Raw genomic sequence first — 20,241 nt, forward strand, 5'->3', positions numbered from 1 at the left:
GAAAAACAACACCTATTTATCATACATACAATCATATATATTCCATTGGTTAAAACAACTGTACATATCATCCCGGAAAACAACCAATACACTTTTCTCCAATTTGTAAAAATAGCTAGTGTACAACAACAGAGAATACCAACATATAACAACAAGGAAACAGTGATGCGAACTCAAAATCGATAAAACGAGGACAACATATGAATTTAAGAAACAGATTTATACGGACAGCCTTTAAACAGTACAAATAGTAACGGAATAGTAAGCGTCTTCTGCTACATCGACGACACCCTCCATACAAATCTAGGTCACATCGACGACACCCTCCATACAAATCTAGGTCACATCATCTACACCTTACATACAAATCTAGGTCACATCGACAACACCCTCCGACATACAAATCTAGGTTACATCGACGACACCCTCCGCCATACAAATCTAGGTCACATCGACAACACCCTCCATACAAATCTAGGTCACATCGACAACACCCTCCGCCATACAAATCTAGGTCACATCGACGACACCCTCCATACAAATCTAGGTCACATCGACAAAACCCTCCATACAAATCTAGGTCACATCGACAACACCCTCCATACAAATCTAGGTCACATCGACGACACCCTCCATACAAATCTAGGTCACATCGACAACACCCTCCATACAAATCTAGGTCACATCGACAACACCCTCCATACAAATCTAGGTCACATCAACTACACCTTACATACAAATCTAGGTCACATCGACAACACCCTCCGCCATACAAATCTAGGTCACATCGACAACACCCTCCGCCATACAAATCTAGGTCACATCGACAACACCCTCCGCCATACAATCTAGGTCATATCGACGGCACCTTACATACAAATCTAGGTCACATCATCTACACCTTACATACAAATCTAGGTAACATCGACAACACCCTCCGCCATACAAATCTAGGTCACATCGACGACACCCGATATACAAATCTAGGTCACATCGACGACACCCGACATACAAATCTAAGTCACATCAACGACAACCGCCATACAAAGCTAGGTCACATCGACGACATCCGACATACAAATCTAGGTCACATCAATTACACCTTACATACAAATCTAGGTCACATCGACAGCACCCTCCGCCATAAAAATCTAGGTCACATCGACGACACCCGACATACAAATCTAGGTCACATCGACGACACCCACCATACAAATCTATGTCACACCGACGACAACCGCCATATGCAAATATAGGTCACATCGACGACACCCGACATACAAATCTAGGTTACATCGACTACAACCGCCATACAAATCTAGGTTACATCGACTACAACCGCCATACAAATCTAGGTCACATCGACTACAACCACCACACAAAACTAGGTAACATCGACTACAACCGCCATACAAATCTAGGTCACATCGACGACAACCGCCATAAAATCTAGGTTACATCGACGACACCCGCCATATAAATCTAGGTCACATCGACGACAACCGCCATACAAAGTTAAGTCACATCGACGACACCCGACATACAAATCTAGGTCACATCGACGACAACTGCCATACAAATCTAGGTCAAATTGACCACACCCGACATTCAAATCTAGGTCACATCGACGACAACCGCCATAAAATCTAGGTCACATCGACGACACCCGCCATAAAATCCAGGTCACATCGACGACACCCGCCATAAAATCTAGGTCACATCGACGACACCCGCCATAAAATCTAGGTCACATCGACGACACCCGACATACAAATCTAGGTCACATCGACGACAACCGCCATACAAATCTAGGTCAAATTGACCACACCCGACATTCAAATCTAGGTCACATCGACGACAACCGCCATAAAATCTAGGTCACATCGACGACACCCGCCATAAAATCTAGGTCACATCGACGACACCCGACATAAAATCTAGGTTACATCGACGACACCCGCCATACAAATCTAGGTCACATCGACGACAACCACCATACAAAGCTAGGTCACATCGACGACACCCGACATACAAATCTAGGTCACATCGACGACAACCGCCATACAAATCTAGGGTCACGTCCACGACACCCGACATACAAACCTAGGTCACATTGACTACAACCGCCACACAAATCTAGGTCACATCGACTACAACCGCCATACAAATCTAGGTCACATCGACGACACGCGCCATACAAATCTAGGTCGCATCAACGAAACCCACCTTACAAATCTAGGTCACATCCAGGTTAAATCATATTCTCAAAATGAGAACTAGGGCAGTGACAATGTTACCATCCAGCATAAAAACAAGCATCGAGCAGGTCTGACGTCATTTCTCAACTGGAATTATACTTTTAATGAAGTCATGATGTCAACCATAAAACTGGGTCTTCACCAAACTACTCTTAAACTCTTAAACGTCTCGAAACCTCGGCATCTGTCACGGATATATTGATAATGAGAACGTGCCCTTGAATATCGAATCAGCTAGGATATGTAAACACTGCACTTATGAGAAGCAGGGATGTTATGAGCTAGAAATGAAAATGAACAATTAAATTGAAAAATTGAAATCATTTAGTTTATCACACAGCTTAGTTGGAAACTATCCCTGCTGGTTATATTGTAAGTAAAGATTGAGATAAGATAACATGTTTAGTGTATTGAGTGTTGTCAAATAGTACGGTTGAAAAAGAAATAGATTTAGATCTGCTATTATTTCAATCCGCAGTTCTTTTAAATAGTTTAATATTTTTATATATTAGCTGACGTAAGTATCTTCCCGCTAAAAAGGGGGCTAATCATTGAAAATGCATGCCCGAATTGGTGCCAATTTATAGGCATAAGAATAGCATATTTCTCTTATCCAACATTAATACTAAAACGTTTTAATGGCATTGTGATGTATATTCTATTAACAATTTGAGACAAACGACAGCAGATGGAAAACACATGTATCATAAACTGTAGATATGTAATAGAGCCATTTATCACTCACCAACTGTATTACATCCTAGAACTAACGGAGCGTTTGGGAACTTTTTCAGGAGGTCGAGAGCTTCCTCAACTGTAGTTGGTCGATACCAAGTGTAGTTGTCACTCTTAAACGTCAAAAATGTATTGTGGTATGCTGCATTTAACTGAAATTGATTAAGAATTTGTGCGGAATTTATATTTCTCATACCCTGGTCAGGGATATCCATAGTTTTTACTGGTGTGAGACTTTCTTATATCACCCAAGAAACACGTTCTCAAAATTGTATGATGTCACGACAACAATACAATTACGCCACGTCAACAATTCAATCATGTCAATATTGTCTTGAATTGATGAAACGTAAAACGTGACAGAATATCTCAACTCTAGGGGCAATATTCTGAAACTGTCAAACACTCAACAAACCTCGTGTTTTGGCGTCCCATTGGGATGAGATTTATTATGATTATGTTAGTCTCATGGCACAATTACCGCTGATAGTCTTTATATATCTGACTGGACCGTTTACAAAAAATGTATATGAACAAAAATAATGAGTATTAAAAATTGAAATAGTTATTGAAATTATTGCAATCGATAGACATAAACGTACTTTGCAAAAAACATCCCTTAATTCGTTTACACATGTTCTCGAATGAATATTAGCATGTAAAACTACACAAAACATATTTACCTGTAATTCCGGAGGGAATATGACGTCTTGGGTTGTCACGTTTTCCGGGCTCTCATTTAATTTTTCGTTTCGTTCTGCAGTGACTGCCTTGTCCGATTTCTCAAGACAAAATCCCATTCCACAGGGACAGTTCTACAATAGCCAATATATTTGCTGTCGTGGTGATGCTAGTAAACTTAAACCTTGGGATTTTCAAACCACATTCGTATGTTAATAAAGCTCTTTGCTTGTTCTGTAGGGAAAACAGCGTATTTCAAGACGAAAGTAATAAATTCTTGATTTTCTAATTAGTGTTTAAGCAATTAAGCAAACACCATTTCGCTGAAGTCAAGTTCTTTATAAGATATTTATATGGATAAATGCTAGATACACCTTTGTATAGATGCGTAAATTAACGTAAGACTAGGCATATCATACAAATTAACGCACCTCTTTAGCAGTCCGAAAAGCATCCACAATAGGTCTATATCCTGTACATCGACACAGATTTCCTGTAAATTGGAATGCATTTTATAGGATTAGCATCACAATTTGAAAATTTGAAAAAACAAAACAAAAAAATCCAACAAAAAACAAAACAAAACAGATGAACTGTAAGTATTTTCATGAATGCAAATTACTAAACCAAATTTAAAACGATAGGTATCTTTCGTCTGGCTTTCATTGTTACAAACCTTCAAGAACCCTCTCCATCTGATCTTGAGTGGGTTCCGGGTTATTTCTGAATAATGTATACATCGTCATCACCATCCCTGGAGTGCAGAACCCACACTGGAGGCCATGAGACTCCACAAGACTTTTCTGTATTTTTAAAATATATTTTAAAAGCAACAACATCATATATTTATATTTGCATTCCATTAATTGGTATACTAAGTAAGTCTCTGTGGATAATACAAACAAGTTAAGTTATGTAATCTCAACTACATTTTAATAAGATTCGTATTTAAAAAAAAAATGTGATAGAAATGCTATAAATAAAGTGTTTTTCGAGATTTTCTGTGATATATTATGTTGTTAACTGGTGAAAACAATACTACAATATAAACCGATATATGTAGCTTTAATTTGTCTGGATAAAATGTAAACTTAACCATCTGTATAGAATATAGTCAGATGTATGACTTCCTCAGCTGGATTGGATACAGACAAAGTTAACAGTCGACTGACCTGGATTGGATGAAGTCCTTTACGAGTACTACCGATACCTTCTACTGTGGTGACAGCCATTCCATGAAGGTAGCATATTGGTACCAGACAAGCGTTCACGGATACGTTCCTATAATGATAGAGTAAATATCTTCGTTAGACATCCTACGGTAGTGGTTCAGTCAACGTAAAGTAATACATGCCTATGTCAAACAAACGTTACTTATATGAATGAAGTAAATTTGGGGAAATGCCAGCTTTTACCTTATTTTCTTTGTTGTGATGTTAATGTAAGAAACCATGACAGTACAGGCCCCGCACGCTCCTTGTCCACATGCCAGTTTGGTGCCTGTTAGATATACTTGTCAGAACATAAGGATAAACGTGATTCTTTCAATGAAACATATTTTTTTTAATTATATATTCTAATACCTATTAATGTCATTTTCTCTTGATTATTAAGAACTCAATATAGAGCTAAGCTAAATATGTCTGTACTAAACTACCGCAATTGAAAAACTAGTTTGACCAACATTGGCAGAAAAGTACACGTTAACTAAACGACAAAACGTAAAAGGATACAGGATCTGCGCAGGTACTGCAAAAGTGTCGTTTCCGGATCCGGAAACATAATTTGAACCTAAACAGAAAGCAGTATCATCGCTCATGTATTTAATGGCAGCTACGTATATCGTTAAACCATATTAAATATGGGCGCAAAATACACAAGACAACCAAAAAACCCATTAATGGAAAATTCTTTCCTCCGAGACCGTGTACGGTAAACTTACCTGCACATGTAAGCCGAAGTAGGCCTTCCCTAATAATTCGTGCTCGCCGATATTTGAAATAACGGCAGTCGTATGATCATGATAATAACACTTTGTTTGAAAAATATAGTTTATCATACTTTGGAGACGCGTGTCAATGGCGTGTGAGAAGTGATGAGAAATAAATGAATCATTGCAACGTTCTATTATTGATCAGAAACACTTGGCTTAAATAGTTCTTTTAAAATGATAAAGTCAATGACAGGCATTTGATATTATGTGGAAAAAATATTTAAAAGGTTTGCTCTTTTTCACATTTTGTGTGTCAACACATACGAATCTTCTTTAAAGCTGTCGATGAAAATATTCAGTCCTAAAGTATCAGTGACTGCGAATTAAAAGCCAAACACTGACATAAGTGGAGAAAAGTGTCCAGCAGGGCCAGCCCGAATTATACCCGTTGGCCATGTAGCTGATTTGAGAAAGAAGCATGCCTTTGTATGTCGCTTCTGTGTTGTGGTCGTATTGTCGCCGTCCGCGTTAAAGAACTGAGCAAACATGGTACGCTACTATCTCTGACGAGGCGCAATAATAAACAAATTAATTACATATTCATACAAGTACCACGGCGCCCAATTCCGAATGGCATGTGGTCAATGTAAACCTCACTTCAACTTTACATGTATATACCATCAAGTCTTGTGACTGGAAAAAAGTGTCATGTTAGCATTAGAACAATAAACAGCATTATCCTGATATGGATTTTGAATTCGATATATCCTGTCTCACAATAATTCTGAAATGTTATTAATGCTGCCTTTGTCTATTAACGAGAATATTTAAGGAATACTATCTTGTTTTTTTTATCGTTACTGGTGTTTTAACTGCATTTTGTGCAGATATTTTAAATGACGTCATGTTGAAATATTTACATTTCCGGTGCGTGTACTAACGAAAACATCGTTTACAGGTGTGTAAACGTCAAATTTGACGCGTAGAAATACAAGCCGGACCGGTGCACACATGCGGCGAAATCGCCGAATTGGAATTTAAAACAAGAGGCCCATGGGCCTTAACGGTCACCTGATTTTTGAAATATTTCAGTAAATTTGATTGACACTTTTTGGGATCAGTCAGGGCCAACATGTGCATACCATTAAGCAGTCATCCCATGCTGATAATCTTTACAAATTTAGAATGAATTTCAAAACAACTAAAACAAATGACAGTCAAAAATGTGATTTCCCTATAACTACATGTACCTACCATCAAACTGTCATCCCAACCTGATAATGTTAACCAAGTTAGAATGAATTCCAATAAAAATTCAACAAATAATAGTCAAAAAGGTTATTTCCCTTTATAAACTATAGTAAAGTTTACCCCATCCCCAGGGACAAACGTGAGACCCCAGGGTCATGAAATTCACAATTGTGGTAAAGCAACTTAAGACCCTTCCATCTATGAAGAGTATTTGATTCTACCATATCTGAGAGTAGAGAAGAAGATTTTTGAAATTTCAGTCAATTTGACCCTTTTTGGCCCCGCCCATCAGCCCCTGGGGGTCAACCAGGGCCAAAATGTACATTCCATCAAACTGTCATCCCATGCTGATAATTTGAACCAAGTTAGAATGAATTCCAATACAAATCCAACAAATAATAGTCAAAAATGTGATTTCCCTTTATAAACTATAGTAAAGATTACCCCCTCCCCAGGGGCAAACGTAAGACCCCAGGGTCATGAAATTTACAATTTTGGTAAAGCACCTCAAGACCCTTTCATCTATGAAGAGTGTTTGATTTCACCTGATCTGAGAGTAGAGAAGAAGATTTTTGAAGTTTTAGTCAATTTGACCCTTTTTGGCCCCGCCCCTCAGGTCCCTGGGGGATGGGGACCATATAATTCACAGGTTTAGTTGACCTTTAGCCATAGAAGCTCCCTGCCAAATTTCATTGAATTTGGTTCTGTGGGTTTGGAGAAGAAGTTGAAAATGTAAATTGTTTACGGACGGACCACGCACGACGCACGACGGACAAAAGGCGATTAGAATAGGTCATTTGAGACTTTGTCTCAGGTGACCTAAAAATGCAGTTTACACACCAGCAGAGACTTGTATATCTGATATATACGTTTCTGACACCAGTAAACGATAAAAAACAAGAATTCTTCCTTATATTTACATTTCAACCAGTGTTTTTTCATGTAATGTTGTTAAAAATGAAATCGGCAAATTCTTTTTCCGGCGTTATACGAATAGATATTACAGCAGGATATTCCAATTTGGCGGAAAAGGTTATCAATTACAGCAATACACAAAATATAGTTCCCCAGACACATCGTTTTTTTTTTTTTATTCAATTAATGTAATATATTGCAAACGTGTCATTTCTTTATCGTTATATCGTTGTTAATTCTAACATATTCCATTCGTATTTTATTGGGGGGGAATCAAAACAGAAACGAAAATTTTCATTGCGCATTCACACCAATTCCACATGTTTGCACCGGTCCGGCTTGTATTCCCACGCGTCAAGTTTGACGTTTACTTAAGCATTAAACTGTCTTTTTATGGATTATATGGTCTATATAGATGCCAGAGCTTTGCAGACAATCTTCATAATGCGCGCTAGCGCATTATGAAATGATTGTCTGCAAAGCTCTGGCATCTATATAGACCATATAATCCATAAAAGACAGTTTAATGCTTATATTTACGTTTTCTATATTAGTTTCTTTTCGATTTCAACTTTAATTTTCATTATAATTTGAAATCTGACTTTTACCGACGTTTCTATTGTCAGAGGTCAACAAATTGAACAGCCTATTGTGATTCACGTGCTGATTGGCAAAAAAAATAAAAAAAAATAGTGCGTGGAAATCATTAAAAAAATACTGAAAACATCATCAGATATATTAATAACAATATCAATAATATTGGTAGTCAGTATTTCAGAATATACGGATGAATTATTCAGTTTGTTAACGATTTCGGATTTTAAAAAAATGTATTTACCATCCGGAACAATTATGCGGATGGAAATTTCACCCGTCACCACGCGCACGCAACGGCTGACAGCATTGACAGAGTTTAGCTATGAAAGTTGAATGTGCAGTGGGAGAAAGTGGAATTCGCCAAAAAAAACCAGATGTAACCATGTTCTTTGATTGCATGGAAACCTGATTACAGTTTATAGTAGCTACAACAGCACCGGTGTCAGGGATACGACCAATGAGAGAAGTGACAGTGGCCGAGGGAGTTAGACGAGCTTCAGCGACAACGTTGCTTGTGACGGGTACCATGGCTGTTTCAAGTTTAGGATGCGTTAGACACGATAATGCACCACTTGATGCTTTCTTTTGTGAAGAAGAAACTGTTCTATTGTACGACCGGAGAGAAGCCTCGTTCTTATGATTTGACATAACATTATGTGTCGGGTTTCAAAATTTTTGTCATTCAAACACTGGATGGCGGTGGCGCGCAAACAATGTGGTGTGTACTGATTTTCCACTCTGGCCCCGGAACAAATATCTGTCAACATATGTGTTTATTAAGTCTTGTTTTATTTCCATTTTCGTGATTGTTAACCATTCTTACCTTTATTTTCGTTTTACATTTTAAGATTTGTTTTCTGGTCTCGTACTCTATCCGATAGCATGATGAGCAATGATAAGATGCCACTTGTTTACATTGGTTGCAAGTAGTTCCGGGGGATCCCGTCCGTAAATCCGGTCGCGTATGAATAACACCCGAATGCACGATTTGGGTGTCAGTTATGCATAGAATGGTGTCACGCTTTGGGTGTCAGTTATACTCTCATAGACTGCAAATTTGTTTAGTTTGTTTATATCATGGCTTTGCCATCCAAATGTAAATATTTAAGCATTAAACTGTCTTTTTATGGATTATATGGTCTATATAGATGCCAGAGCTTTGCAGACAATCTTCATAATGCGCGCTAGCGCATTATGAAATGATTGTCTGCAAAGCTCTGGCATCTATATAGACCATATAATCCATAAAAAGACAGTTTATTGCTTATATTTACGTTTTCTATATTAGTTTCTTTTCGATTTCAACTTTAATTTTCATTATAATTTGAAATCTGACTTTTACCGACGTTTCCATTGTCAGAGGTCAACAAATTGAACAGCCTATTGTGATTCACGTGCTGATTGGCAAAAAAAATTAAAAAAATAGTGCGTGGAAATAATTAAAAAAATACTGAAAACATCATCAGATATTTTAATAACAATATCAATAATATTGGTAGTCAGTATTTCAGAATATACGGATGGATTATTCAGTTTGTTAACGATTTCGGATTTTTTTTTAAATTTACCATCCGGAACAATTATGCGGATGGAAATTTCACCCGTCACCACGCGCACGCAACGGCTGACAGCATTGACAGAGTTTAGCTATGAAAGTTGAATGTGCAGTGGGAGAAAGTGGAATTCGCCAAAAAACCAGATGTAAACATGTTCTTTGATTGCATGGAAACCTGATTACAGTTTATAGTAGCTACAACAGCACCGGTGTCAGGGATACGACCAATGAGAGAAGTGACAATGGCCGAGGGAGTTAGACGAGCTTCAGCGACAACGTTGCTTGTGACGGGTACCATGGCTGTTTCAAGTTTAGGATGCGTTAGACACGATAATGCACCACTTGATGCTTTCTTTTGTGAAGAAGAAACTGTTCTATTGTACGACCGGAGAGAAGCCTCGTTCTTATGATTTGACATAAACATGATGTGTCGGGTTTCAAATTTTTTGTCATTCAAACACTGGATGGCGGTGGCGCGCAAACAATGTGGTGTGTAATGATTTTCCACTCTGGCCCCGGAACAAATATCTGTCAACATATGTGTTTATTAAATCTTGTTTTATTTCCATTTTCGTGATTGTTAACCATTCTTACCTTTATTTTCGTTTTACATTTTAAGATTTGTTTTCTGGTCTCGTACTCTATCCGATAGCATGATGAGCAATGATAAGATGCCATTTGTTTACATTGGTTGCAAGTAGTTACGGGGGATCCCGTCCGTACATCCGGTCGCGTATGAATAACACCCGAATGCACGATTTGGGTGTCAGTTATGCATAGAATGGTGTCACGCTTTGGGTGTCAGTTATACTCTCATAGACTGCAAATTTGTTTAGTTTGTTTATATCCTGGCTTTGCCATCCAAATGTAAATATATACATGTAAACGATCTTTTCGTTAGTAAGGATAGCTAAAAATAAGAAAAAAAAATTGTTTCAATATGAAGTCAAATGCATCTTGTATATATAGTACAACCATCTAGTGACACTGACACATCGGGCACAGATGGGGACCGGACCATCGACTTTGTTTGAACTCCACTTTAATATTTTCAATACTTTAAAACTTTCCAAAACTTTCGGACCCGCGTCGTAGACGCTCGTGAATCCACCGTGAATATACCCAGACAAAATAATCTGCGGTCAACACATCCACGCGATCGAAGCACTGAGTGACGACACGGTAGATCTAATTTCACATTAACATGCGTGGCAAACAGTTGTTAAATATGTATTGTAATTAATATATTCAATGATGAATGATTGTTTTGATGATTCAAATCGACAAAACATGTTTATTCACAGTTTGCATACAAATGGGCAACGTTGAAAATGGAACCGGGACGCCGTGCAAATCTGTTGAAAATGGACCCCATCAGGTCTCTCTTTTCCACGTGTAGCCTGTTGAAAACGGAACCCGTTGAAAAGTGAGCCACATGTACATGTTGCTCTGTTATCAGATACAAGTCTGTATGCAATTTAACAAGCATAAAATATTGATCAATATTGATTAAAAATTCGATCTTTGGTGACCCATATTATGACCTTTGGTATATCTCCAAACTGTTATATGACATGCATATAAAATGTACACGATATTGATCGACACTGATTGACAATTTGACCTTTGGTGGCCCATATAATGACCCTTGGTTTAACTTATGACTGTAATAAGATATTCATATAACACGTCCACGATATTGATCGACATTGATTGAAAATTTGATCTGTGACCTTTGGTGACCCATATAATGACATTTGGGATATCTTCAAACTGTAATAGGATATGCGTATGAAATGTATACGACATTGATTAATAATTTGACCTTTAACCCTTGGTGACCCATATAATGACCTTTGGTTTAACTTTTAACTATATAAAATATGCATATGACATGCACACGACATTGGTCCATATTTATGAAGAATCTGACTTGTGACCTTTGGTGACACATATAATGACATTTTGTATAGATTTTAACTATTATAAGCTATTCATAAAACATGTATACGATATTGATCGACATAGATTTGTCCAATTATGTTTTCGGTAATTTATTCATAAACCAGGATCCACTGTAACGTTTGAATATCGAAATGGTGTCATTTTCAGCAAATGATATGGAAATGGGTCAGTATGTTGTAGTGTCCATTTTCAACGTTGAATATGGAACTGGGGTCATTTTCATCAAATAATATGAAAATGGGTCAGTATGTCGTGGGGTCCATTTTCAACGTTGAATATGGAAACGGGGTCATTTTCAGCAAATGATATGGAAATGGTCAGTACGTTGTTGGATCCATATTCCAACGTACTGTGGATTTTGGTTTATGAATAAATTACCGAAAACGTAATTGGACATATCTATGTCGATCAATATCGTATATATATTTTAGCTTATAATAGTGATGAGTTATAGCAAAGGTCATTAAATGGGTCACCAAAGGTCACGGGTCAAATTGTTAATTAATATCGTAAACAGTAGAAGATGCATATCACATTACAGTTTGAATATATACAAAAGGTCATTATATGGGTCACCAAAGGTCACAGGTCAAATTCTTAGTTAATGTGGACTAATGTCGTATACATTTCATATGCATATCTTAGAACGGTGATAAGTTATACGAAAGGTTATTATCTGGGTCACCAGAGGTCAAAGGTCAAATTTATTGGTCAATGTCGATCAATATCGCGTACATGTTATATGGATATCTTATAGCAGTGATGAGTTATAGCGAATGTCATTATATGGGTCACCAAATGTCACAGGTCAAATTGTTAATCAATGTCGATCAATATCGTGTACATGTTACATGAATATCTTGTAACAGTGTTAAGTGTTTTCCAAGGTCAATATATGGGTCACCAAAGGTCACAGGTCAAATTCTTAATTAATGTGGACCAATGTCGTACACATTTTATATGCATATCTTAGAACGGTGATAAGTTATACCAAAGGTTATTATCTGGGTCGACAAAGGTTAAATTGTTTATCAATTTCGATCAATATTGTGTACATGTCATATGAATATCTAATAACAGTGATACGTTTTAACAAATGTCAATATGTGGGTCACTAAAGGTCAAATTGTTTATCAATGTCGATCAATATCGTGTACATGTTATATGGATATCTTATAACAGTGATGAGTTATAGCGAATGTCATTATATGGGTCACCAAATGTCACAGGTCAAATTGTTAATCAATGTCGATCAATATCGTGTACACGTTACATGAATATCTTGTAACAGTGTTAAGTTATTTCAAAGGTCATTATATTGGTCACCAAGGGTCAGAGGTCAAATCATTTATCAATGTCGATCAATATCGTATACATTTTATATGCATATTTTAGAACAGTGGAAAGTTATACGAAAGGTCATTATCTGGTTCAATAAAGGTCACGGGTCAAATTATCAATCAATGTCGATAAATCGTATACATATATAGAGACATCTTATTTAAACGATGCTAATGGTCATTATCTGGGTCACACGTTGTCACTAGTTAAAGCGATAATCAATGTACATAAGTATTATATACATTTTATATAAATAATGTACACTTCTCATGACATTATGTGATATCAAAGGTCGCCTAAGGTCACAGGCCATTTTATTTACATTGTATCATGTAAGCATATCTTATCGCAACGTCTATGACAATTTAAACTGGTACCGAGATCCAATACTTTTATGTAGTTCACTATTCAACGGGGTCCATTTTCAACGGGTATGTAAAAAAATTACTATTTGGTTCCGTTTTCCACGGCATCCCGGTTCCATTTTCAACGGTTCCATTTTTCCACGGGGGTCCACTTTCAACGTTACGCCGGTACGTCTCTGCTTCAACTGACCCAGAAAATACGATTAGCATGGAAAGATGTGGTCACCGAACACGGTTGAAGAGGATACTTAGCACTCTACCAGACTATCTGCTATCTGCCGCTAACACAAACCGTTTAAAAAAATATATATAACCTTAATTACAGTCTATATTATTTATGTTACAATAGTACCATGTACATTTTATCTATATTATAATTTAGTATTATATGAACTATGGCTTTGTATATTTTGAGATCGGCGAAGAGGCCGGATTGTGCAAATCTTGTACTGGAATAACCTCAAAAGAGGAGTCCACGGTCGTTGCAAATGGTATAAATACATGTATATAATGTGTACACATCGATATAAACATATAAAAGCGTGGGTTTGGAAATGTGTGTTGTGCTGTGATTACATGCAGAACATTCTTTTTACATATGTAATTGTAAATGTCAGATATTGTTGTGCTGTGAAAACTATCAACTCATGACCTCTTAGTCTTTGTAATTCATATTTACACATATAACTTACAAGTGATGGACTATAGAACTAAATAATGATATTATAGGTCTCTTACTGGACTAGCATTTTATATAAAATATTGTTGATTTATTTGATAACATTTTGCTAATAAGCAGCAATTTGAAACTTAGTTTAGTTACTCTTGTAACAAATAAATTGAGTACGGCTATTGCCCCCCTCTATTTATTTTTCTTGCATTTTTTGTACATTTACAGAGATTGAGCTAACCAAACGTTTTGTATAGATAAAAGTATAAAGAATTGAGGAATCTTGAAAAAGCCATATAATGTCATGAAGTAGGCTTTCCAAGTGATATTTTTCTCCTTCATCCACAGCGATAATTATTCATAGAAGTAAAACAGTGCAAGAATTCGGATATAATCCCTAGTAAATTACCCTAAGGGGCCCCGTAAAAACTGCATGTACCGGCTGGATTTCCTGCAAACAAACGCTAACACCCACCTAGGTGATTTATTTCATCCACGATGTAATAAGAACAATACTTATAACAAGTACGAATGGAATTATGATAATAGAAGTTGTACAGAACAAAAATATCGCACCGCGACATTCCGTAGGCCGATCTAGATCTAGGTCAAATCTCGGCAAACTCGCTCGCAACTTCTCATTGTTGTCGCAACCGTCCTGTCACGACAGTAATTCTCCATATTTTTTCATCCACTCACTGTCTACCTTCTGTATGAGACCCGTAACCAGATATCGTGTTCATGAAACACACGTATACGGCCTTCACCTGACCCAGAATATACGATTAGTATGGAAAGATGTGGTCACCGAACACGGTGGAAGAGGATACTTAGCACTCTACCAGACTATCTGCTATCTGCCGCTAACACAACCCGTTTAAAAAATTAATATAACCTTAATTACAGTCTATATTATTTATGTTACAATAGTACCATGTACCGGCTGCATTTCCTGCAAACAAACGCTAACACCCACCTAGGTGATTTATTTCATCCATGATGTAATAAGAACAATACTTATAACAAGTACGAATGGAATTATGATAATAGAAGTTGTACAGAACAAAAATATCGCACCGCGACATTCCGTAGGCCGATCTAGATCTAGGTCAAATCTCGGCAAACTCGCTCGCAACTTCTCATTGTTGTCGCAACCGTCATGTCCTGACAGTAATTCTCCATATATTTATTCATCCACTCACGGGTGCCTGACTCGTTTTATAAAATAATAACATATAAGAGTACATATAAATGATTGGTTATAGCAATGTGTTTAACCAATCAGAATGCTTGTTTAAATTTACCGCGGCTGGCACAACATGGCTACTCAAGGGGAAAATCTGCTATCAGTATGCATAAAAAGTCCCGGGGCCGTCGATAGGGTGCTCGAATACATAAAGTAAGTGTATGTAATAGTTGTATTCGGTTAACCCGTGGACTTCGTATTAAAGCTATGTCCAATAGAGTCAAAGTGTGGTGACCCCGATACGTCAACTTGTCCGAGTAAACAAAATCGAGAGAATTTTGAAGTTTCACGCCCGATTTTGTAAACTAATATCGAGAAATTGACAACATGTTATGGCTTATTTTAAAGATTGACCATTTCTCTTCAATGTAAGGCCTACTTCGAAAAAATCCACCCAATACAACCGAAGCTACGGTACTTAGAAATAAATACATCAGATTTCAAGCCTGGGGGGGGGGGGGGGGGGTTCAGAACCTTTCTCATTTATATGTACTCTTAAGTTATATGTTATTATTTTATAAAAGGAGTCAGGCCCCTGTGATCCACTCACTGTCTACCTTCTGTATGAGACCCGTAACCCGATATCGTGTTCATGAAACACATGTATACGGCCGGTGTAACGTTGAAAATGGACCCCCGTGGAAAATGGAACCCGGTTCCAATTTCAACGTTGAAAATGGAACCGGGATGCCGTGGAAAACGGAACCAAATATCAAATTGTCTTTACATTCCCGTTGAATAGTGAACCACATAAAAGTATTGGATCTCGGTACCAGTTTATATTGTCATAGACGTTGCGATAAGATATGCTTACATGATACAATGTATAATAAAATGGCCTGTGACCTCAGGTGACCTTTGATATCACATTAGGCTGTTATGAGAAGTGTATATAAAATGTATATAATACTTATGTACATTGATTAACACTTTAACTCGTAACAGCTAGTGACCAAGATAATGACCATTAGCATCACTTTAAATAAGATGTCCCTATACAAGTACATGATATTGATTGACATTGATTAACAATTTGACCTTTGACCCTTGGTTACCCATATAATGACCTTTGATATAACTCATCACTGTTATAAGATATCCATATGACATGTACACGATATTGATCCACATTGATAAACAATTTAACTTTTGACCTTTGGTGACCTTAATGACCTTTCGTATAACTTATCACCGTTACAAGATATGCATATGAAATGTAGATGACATTGGTCCAAATTAATTAAGAGTTTGACCTGTGACCTTTGGTGACCCATATAATGACCTTTGGTATATATTCAAACTGTAATATGATATGCATATGAAATGAATGCGATATTGATCGACATTGATTAATAGTTTGACCTTTGACCGTTAGTGACCCATATAATGACATTTGCTTTAACTATATGAAATGTAGATGACATTGGTCCAAATTAATTAAGAGTTTGACCTGTGACCTTTGGTGACCCATATAATGACCTTTGGTATATATTCAAACTGTAATATGATATGCATATGAAATGAATGCGATATTGATCGACATTGATTAATAGTTTGACCTTTGACCCTTAGTGACCCATATAATGACATTTGCTTTAACTCATCACTGTTATATGATATTCATATGACATGTACACGATATTGATCGACATTGATAGACAATTTAATCTTTGACCTTTGGTGACCCAGATAATGACCTTTCGTATAACTTATCACCGTTATAAGATATGCATATGAAATGTACATGGTCCAAATTAATTAAGAGTTTGACCTGTGACCTTTGGTGACCCATATAATGACCTTTGGTATACATTCAAACTGTAATATGATATGCATATGAAATGTATAAAATATTTGTCGACATTGATTAATAATTTGACCTTTGACCTTTGGTAACCTATTTAATAAACTTTGGTATAACTTATCACGGCTATAAGATATTCACATAGCACGAAAACGATATTGATCGACATTGATAAAAAAAATGACCTATGACCTTTGGTGTAACTTTTAACTATATAAGACATGCATATGACATGTATACGACATTGGTCCATATTTATAAAGAATCTGACTTGTGACCTTTTGTGTCCATTTTAATGACCTTTGGTATAAACTTCAAACTGTTATGCATATGCATATTTTAACGACATTGACCTTTGACCTTTGGTAACACATATAATGACATTTTGTATAAATTTTAAGTATTATAAGCTATTCATCAAACATGTATCCGATATTGATCGACATAGATTTGTTTAACTATGTTTTCGGTAAATTATTTACAAACCGAGATCCACTGTAACGTTTGAATATGGAACTGGTGTCATTTTGAAAATCTAATACTGAAAAGGGTTAATATGATATGGGGTCCATTTTCAACGTTAAATTTGGAACCGGGGTCATTTTCAGCAAATGGTGTATACAAGTCAAAGTGTGTAGAGTTATAATCGTATGGTTATACGATAAGGACCCCCCTTACAATTAATTAAAAACACATGGAAACCTTAAGCTTGTATCAATATCTGGCTAAGGCTATTTCATAAGGAGTACAGAAGTACAATTTCATGAAATAATCAGTGAAATTATAAAAAAGTAAACAAACTTGACTAAATTGTCTCTTTAACTATCAGCGTAGGGAATGATTTCGACATATAAGAAATATAAAAACATCAAAATATCAATAATACTTTTACTATGAAGATGCAGACAGAGATATTTATTATCAATATTACATGTCAGCTAATTTGTATTATAATTTGTTTTATTGTAGCAATATACTGAAATAACCATTTACAATAAAATATTTGAGATGTCATACTGATATAAGATAAATAAACATTTAACCGGAATAAACATCACTTTGCCTTGTCATATCGAATTGAAATAAGCGCACAATTATAATTCTTTCACAGTTTAATTTTTTCCTCGGTGTTGGTAAAAAAAAATGCGTCCGGTTTATTCATTAGTTATAGCTAACCTGGGATCCAGGTGCTTATGAAGAAAAAAATGATATTGGAATAATACATTACAGAAGTCACCCAAGACTTGGATTGATGTCATCCAGTGATTCAGTATCCATAGCAATTATGGATGTGTGCGTTACACCTGTAATACCAGTATTTGTTTTGAGAAAGGTAGGTCAGTTATCTTGACTGCCATTCACACGTAGACTGATAACCCCAGCTGAGGAGTGTTTATAAAACTGATAACACATAGGACGGGTGTCTCGAGTGTTGGCCGTGTCTTCTAAGACGCCTGTTAGTGCAACGCTACCTTACGTGGTATGTAAATTATCACTATACATGTACGACGTATGTAAATTACATTATACATGTACATGTATTCGAATTACATAACTACATATCCATCATAAAGGCTGAAGTGCGTACTAGTGTATCTCAGTTCGTATTTTGTAAGTGTTTCGAGTGGGTCTAATACAGTTGCACATACCATCTTCAACAAGCACAACCTCTTTTTTTAAAGTAAACGCAACAAAAGTACAAAATTAGCATACTCTATCGTATTCATATTAGTCTAGAAATACAAAATGTCCTCGAAAGTTATTTCTTTCGTTTCACCTGCATGGCATGTGACCACATTTTATTGTCGATCATACAGAATTTAACTCTGTTGATTAATTAATGCAATTATCAATCTTAATTGTTAAAAAAGAAGATGTGCTTATCAACTGAAAGATGGACATTTTAGGATTGGGTGGGGCAAAAATGCTGAAACCGGAGAGCTCAGAAAACGGTGGTCAGATAGAAACAGTCGGGGCGTCGCACCATGATTCGGATGGAAAAGCAGGCGAGTTTACACTGCCCTTCACTTATGACCACTCTTTGGCATACGTTCAGGGAATAGTAGCCCGAGTTTTCTCTGGCCCTGTCACCATGTCTGGTACACATGGTGACAGGGCCAGAGAAAACTCGGGCTAAAGGAATAGAGGATCTTACATGAGTGACTATGTCATATGGAAAGTATAAAACGAGTTTACTAAACCATATGACATAGCTAAGAAAGTTCTGCGTACATGTTGTAAATGAAGAAATATATTACAAGTAAGTTAACTGCAGCAGCATGACAAAATGTAAGGATATATAATATAAATACCTTTTTACCGTTGACGAAAAACACAAGAGGATCTGTAGAGTCCATGTTGATGTCGACTTTTGTCCTGAACTAAAGAGAATGTGCAGATTTACTGTACCACGTGACATTCTGTTATGCAACGACATGTATATGGTGTATAAGCTTGACTAGTTATATAGGCTACAGCATTTCAGAAATGTATTGGTGCATTTTCCTTAAAGCAGGATTTTTGATTGACATCTTATTCATTTTACATGAATATGTATAATAACATGGACGTTATCAAGAACAGCTAAGAGGTTCACACACGGGTTAGCTACGAGACCTGACAAATACTGGCCTATAATACATGTAGTCGTGTAGTGACCAGATACCGTAATATATATTGACCTTTATCGTACCGCTATTAAACCGTTATAATCCTTGTGACATAGTTACTCAGGGTCAGAACATGGAGCCCAATAAGCCAAGACACCTATGGTGGCAATAGAACAATGCACTGTACATGTACTACATACCCCTCCCAATGAACTGTAATAGGCGGTCCACCTAATGAGTGACCTGTGGGGAATGAGTGTCCTGTGAGAGTTTTTTCACGCCCCGCAATTCGTTAAGTAATATTTTTAAATAATTT

At 36.7% G+C, this 20,241-nt stretch overlaps 1 protein-coding gene across 1 annotated transcript in view; it reads right to left on the minus strand.

Annotated features, from left to right (window-relative positions):
• The window catches only part of LOC117321650 (xanthine dehydrogenase/oxidase-like), a 43,722-nt gene extending 23,692 nt beyond the window's left edge, over positions 1-20,030 (minus strand). Inside the window, exons 1-8 of the mRNA XM_033876157.1 lie at positions 19,629-20,030; positions 5,408-5,465; positions 5,090-5,186; positions 4,847-4,955; positions 4,351-4,477; positions 4,106-4,167; positions 3,677-3,808; positions 3,004-3,145 (exon numbers count right to left, since the gene is read on the minus strand). Coding sequence (XP_033732048.1) covers positions 3,004-3,145; positions 3,677-3,808; positions 4,106-4,167; positions 4,351-4,477; positions 4,847-4,955; positions 5,090-5,186; positions 5,408-5,465; positions 19,629-19,673 — 772 coding nt within the window. The 5' untranslated portion in view covers positions 19,674-20,030. The remainder of the gene's footprint in view (positions 1-3,003; positions 3,146-3,676; positions 3,809-4,105; positions 4,168-4,350; positions 4,478-4,846; positions 4,956-5,089; positions 5,187-5,407; positions 5,466-19,628) is intronic.
• Between the last annotated feature and the right edge of the window lie 211 nt (positions 20,031-20,241).

The sequence above is a fragment of the Pecten maximus genome, chromosome 2 (genome assembly GCF_902652985.1).
Source record: "Pecten maximus chromosome 2, xPecMax1.1, whole genome shotgun sequence".
Classification (NCBI taxonomy): domain Eukaryota; kingdom Metazoa; phylum Mollusca; class Bivalvia; order Pectinida; family Pectinidae; genus Pecten; species Pecten maximus.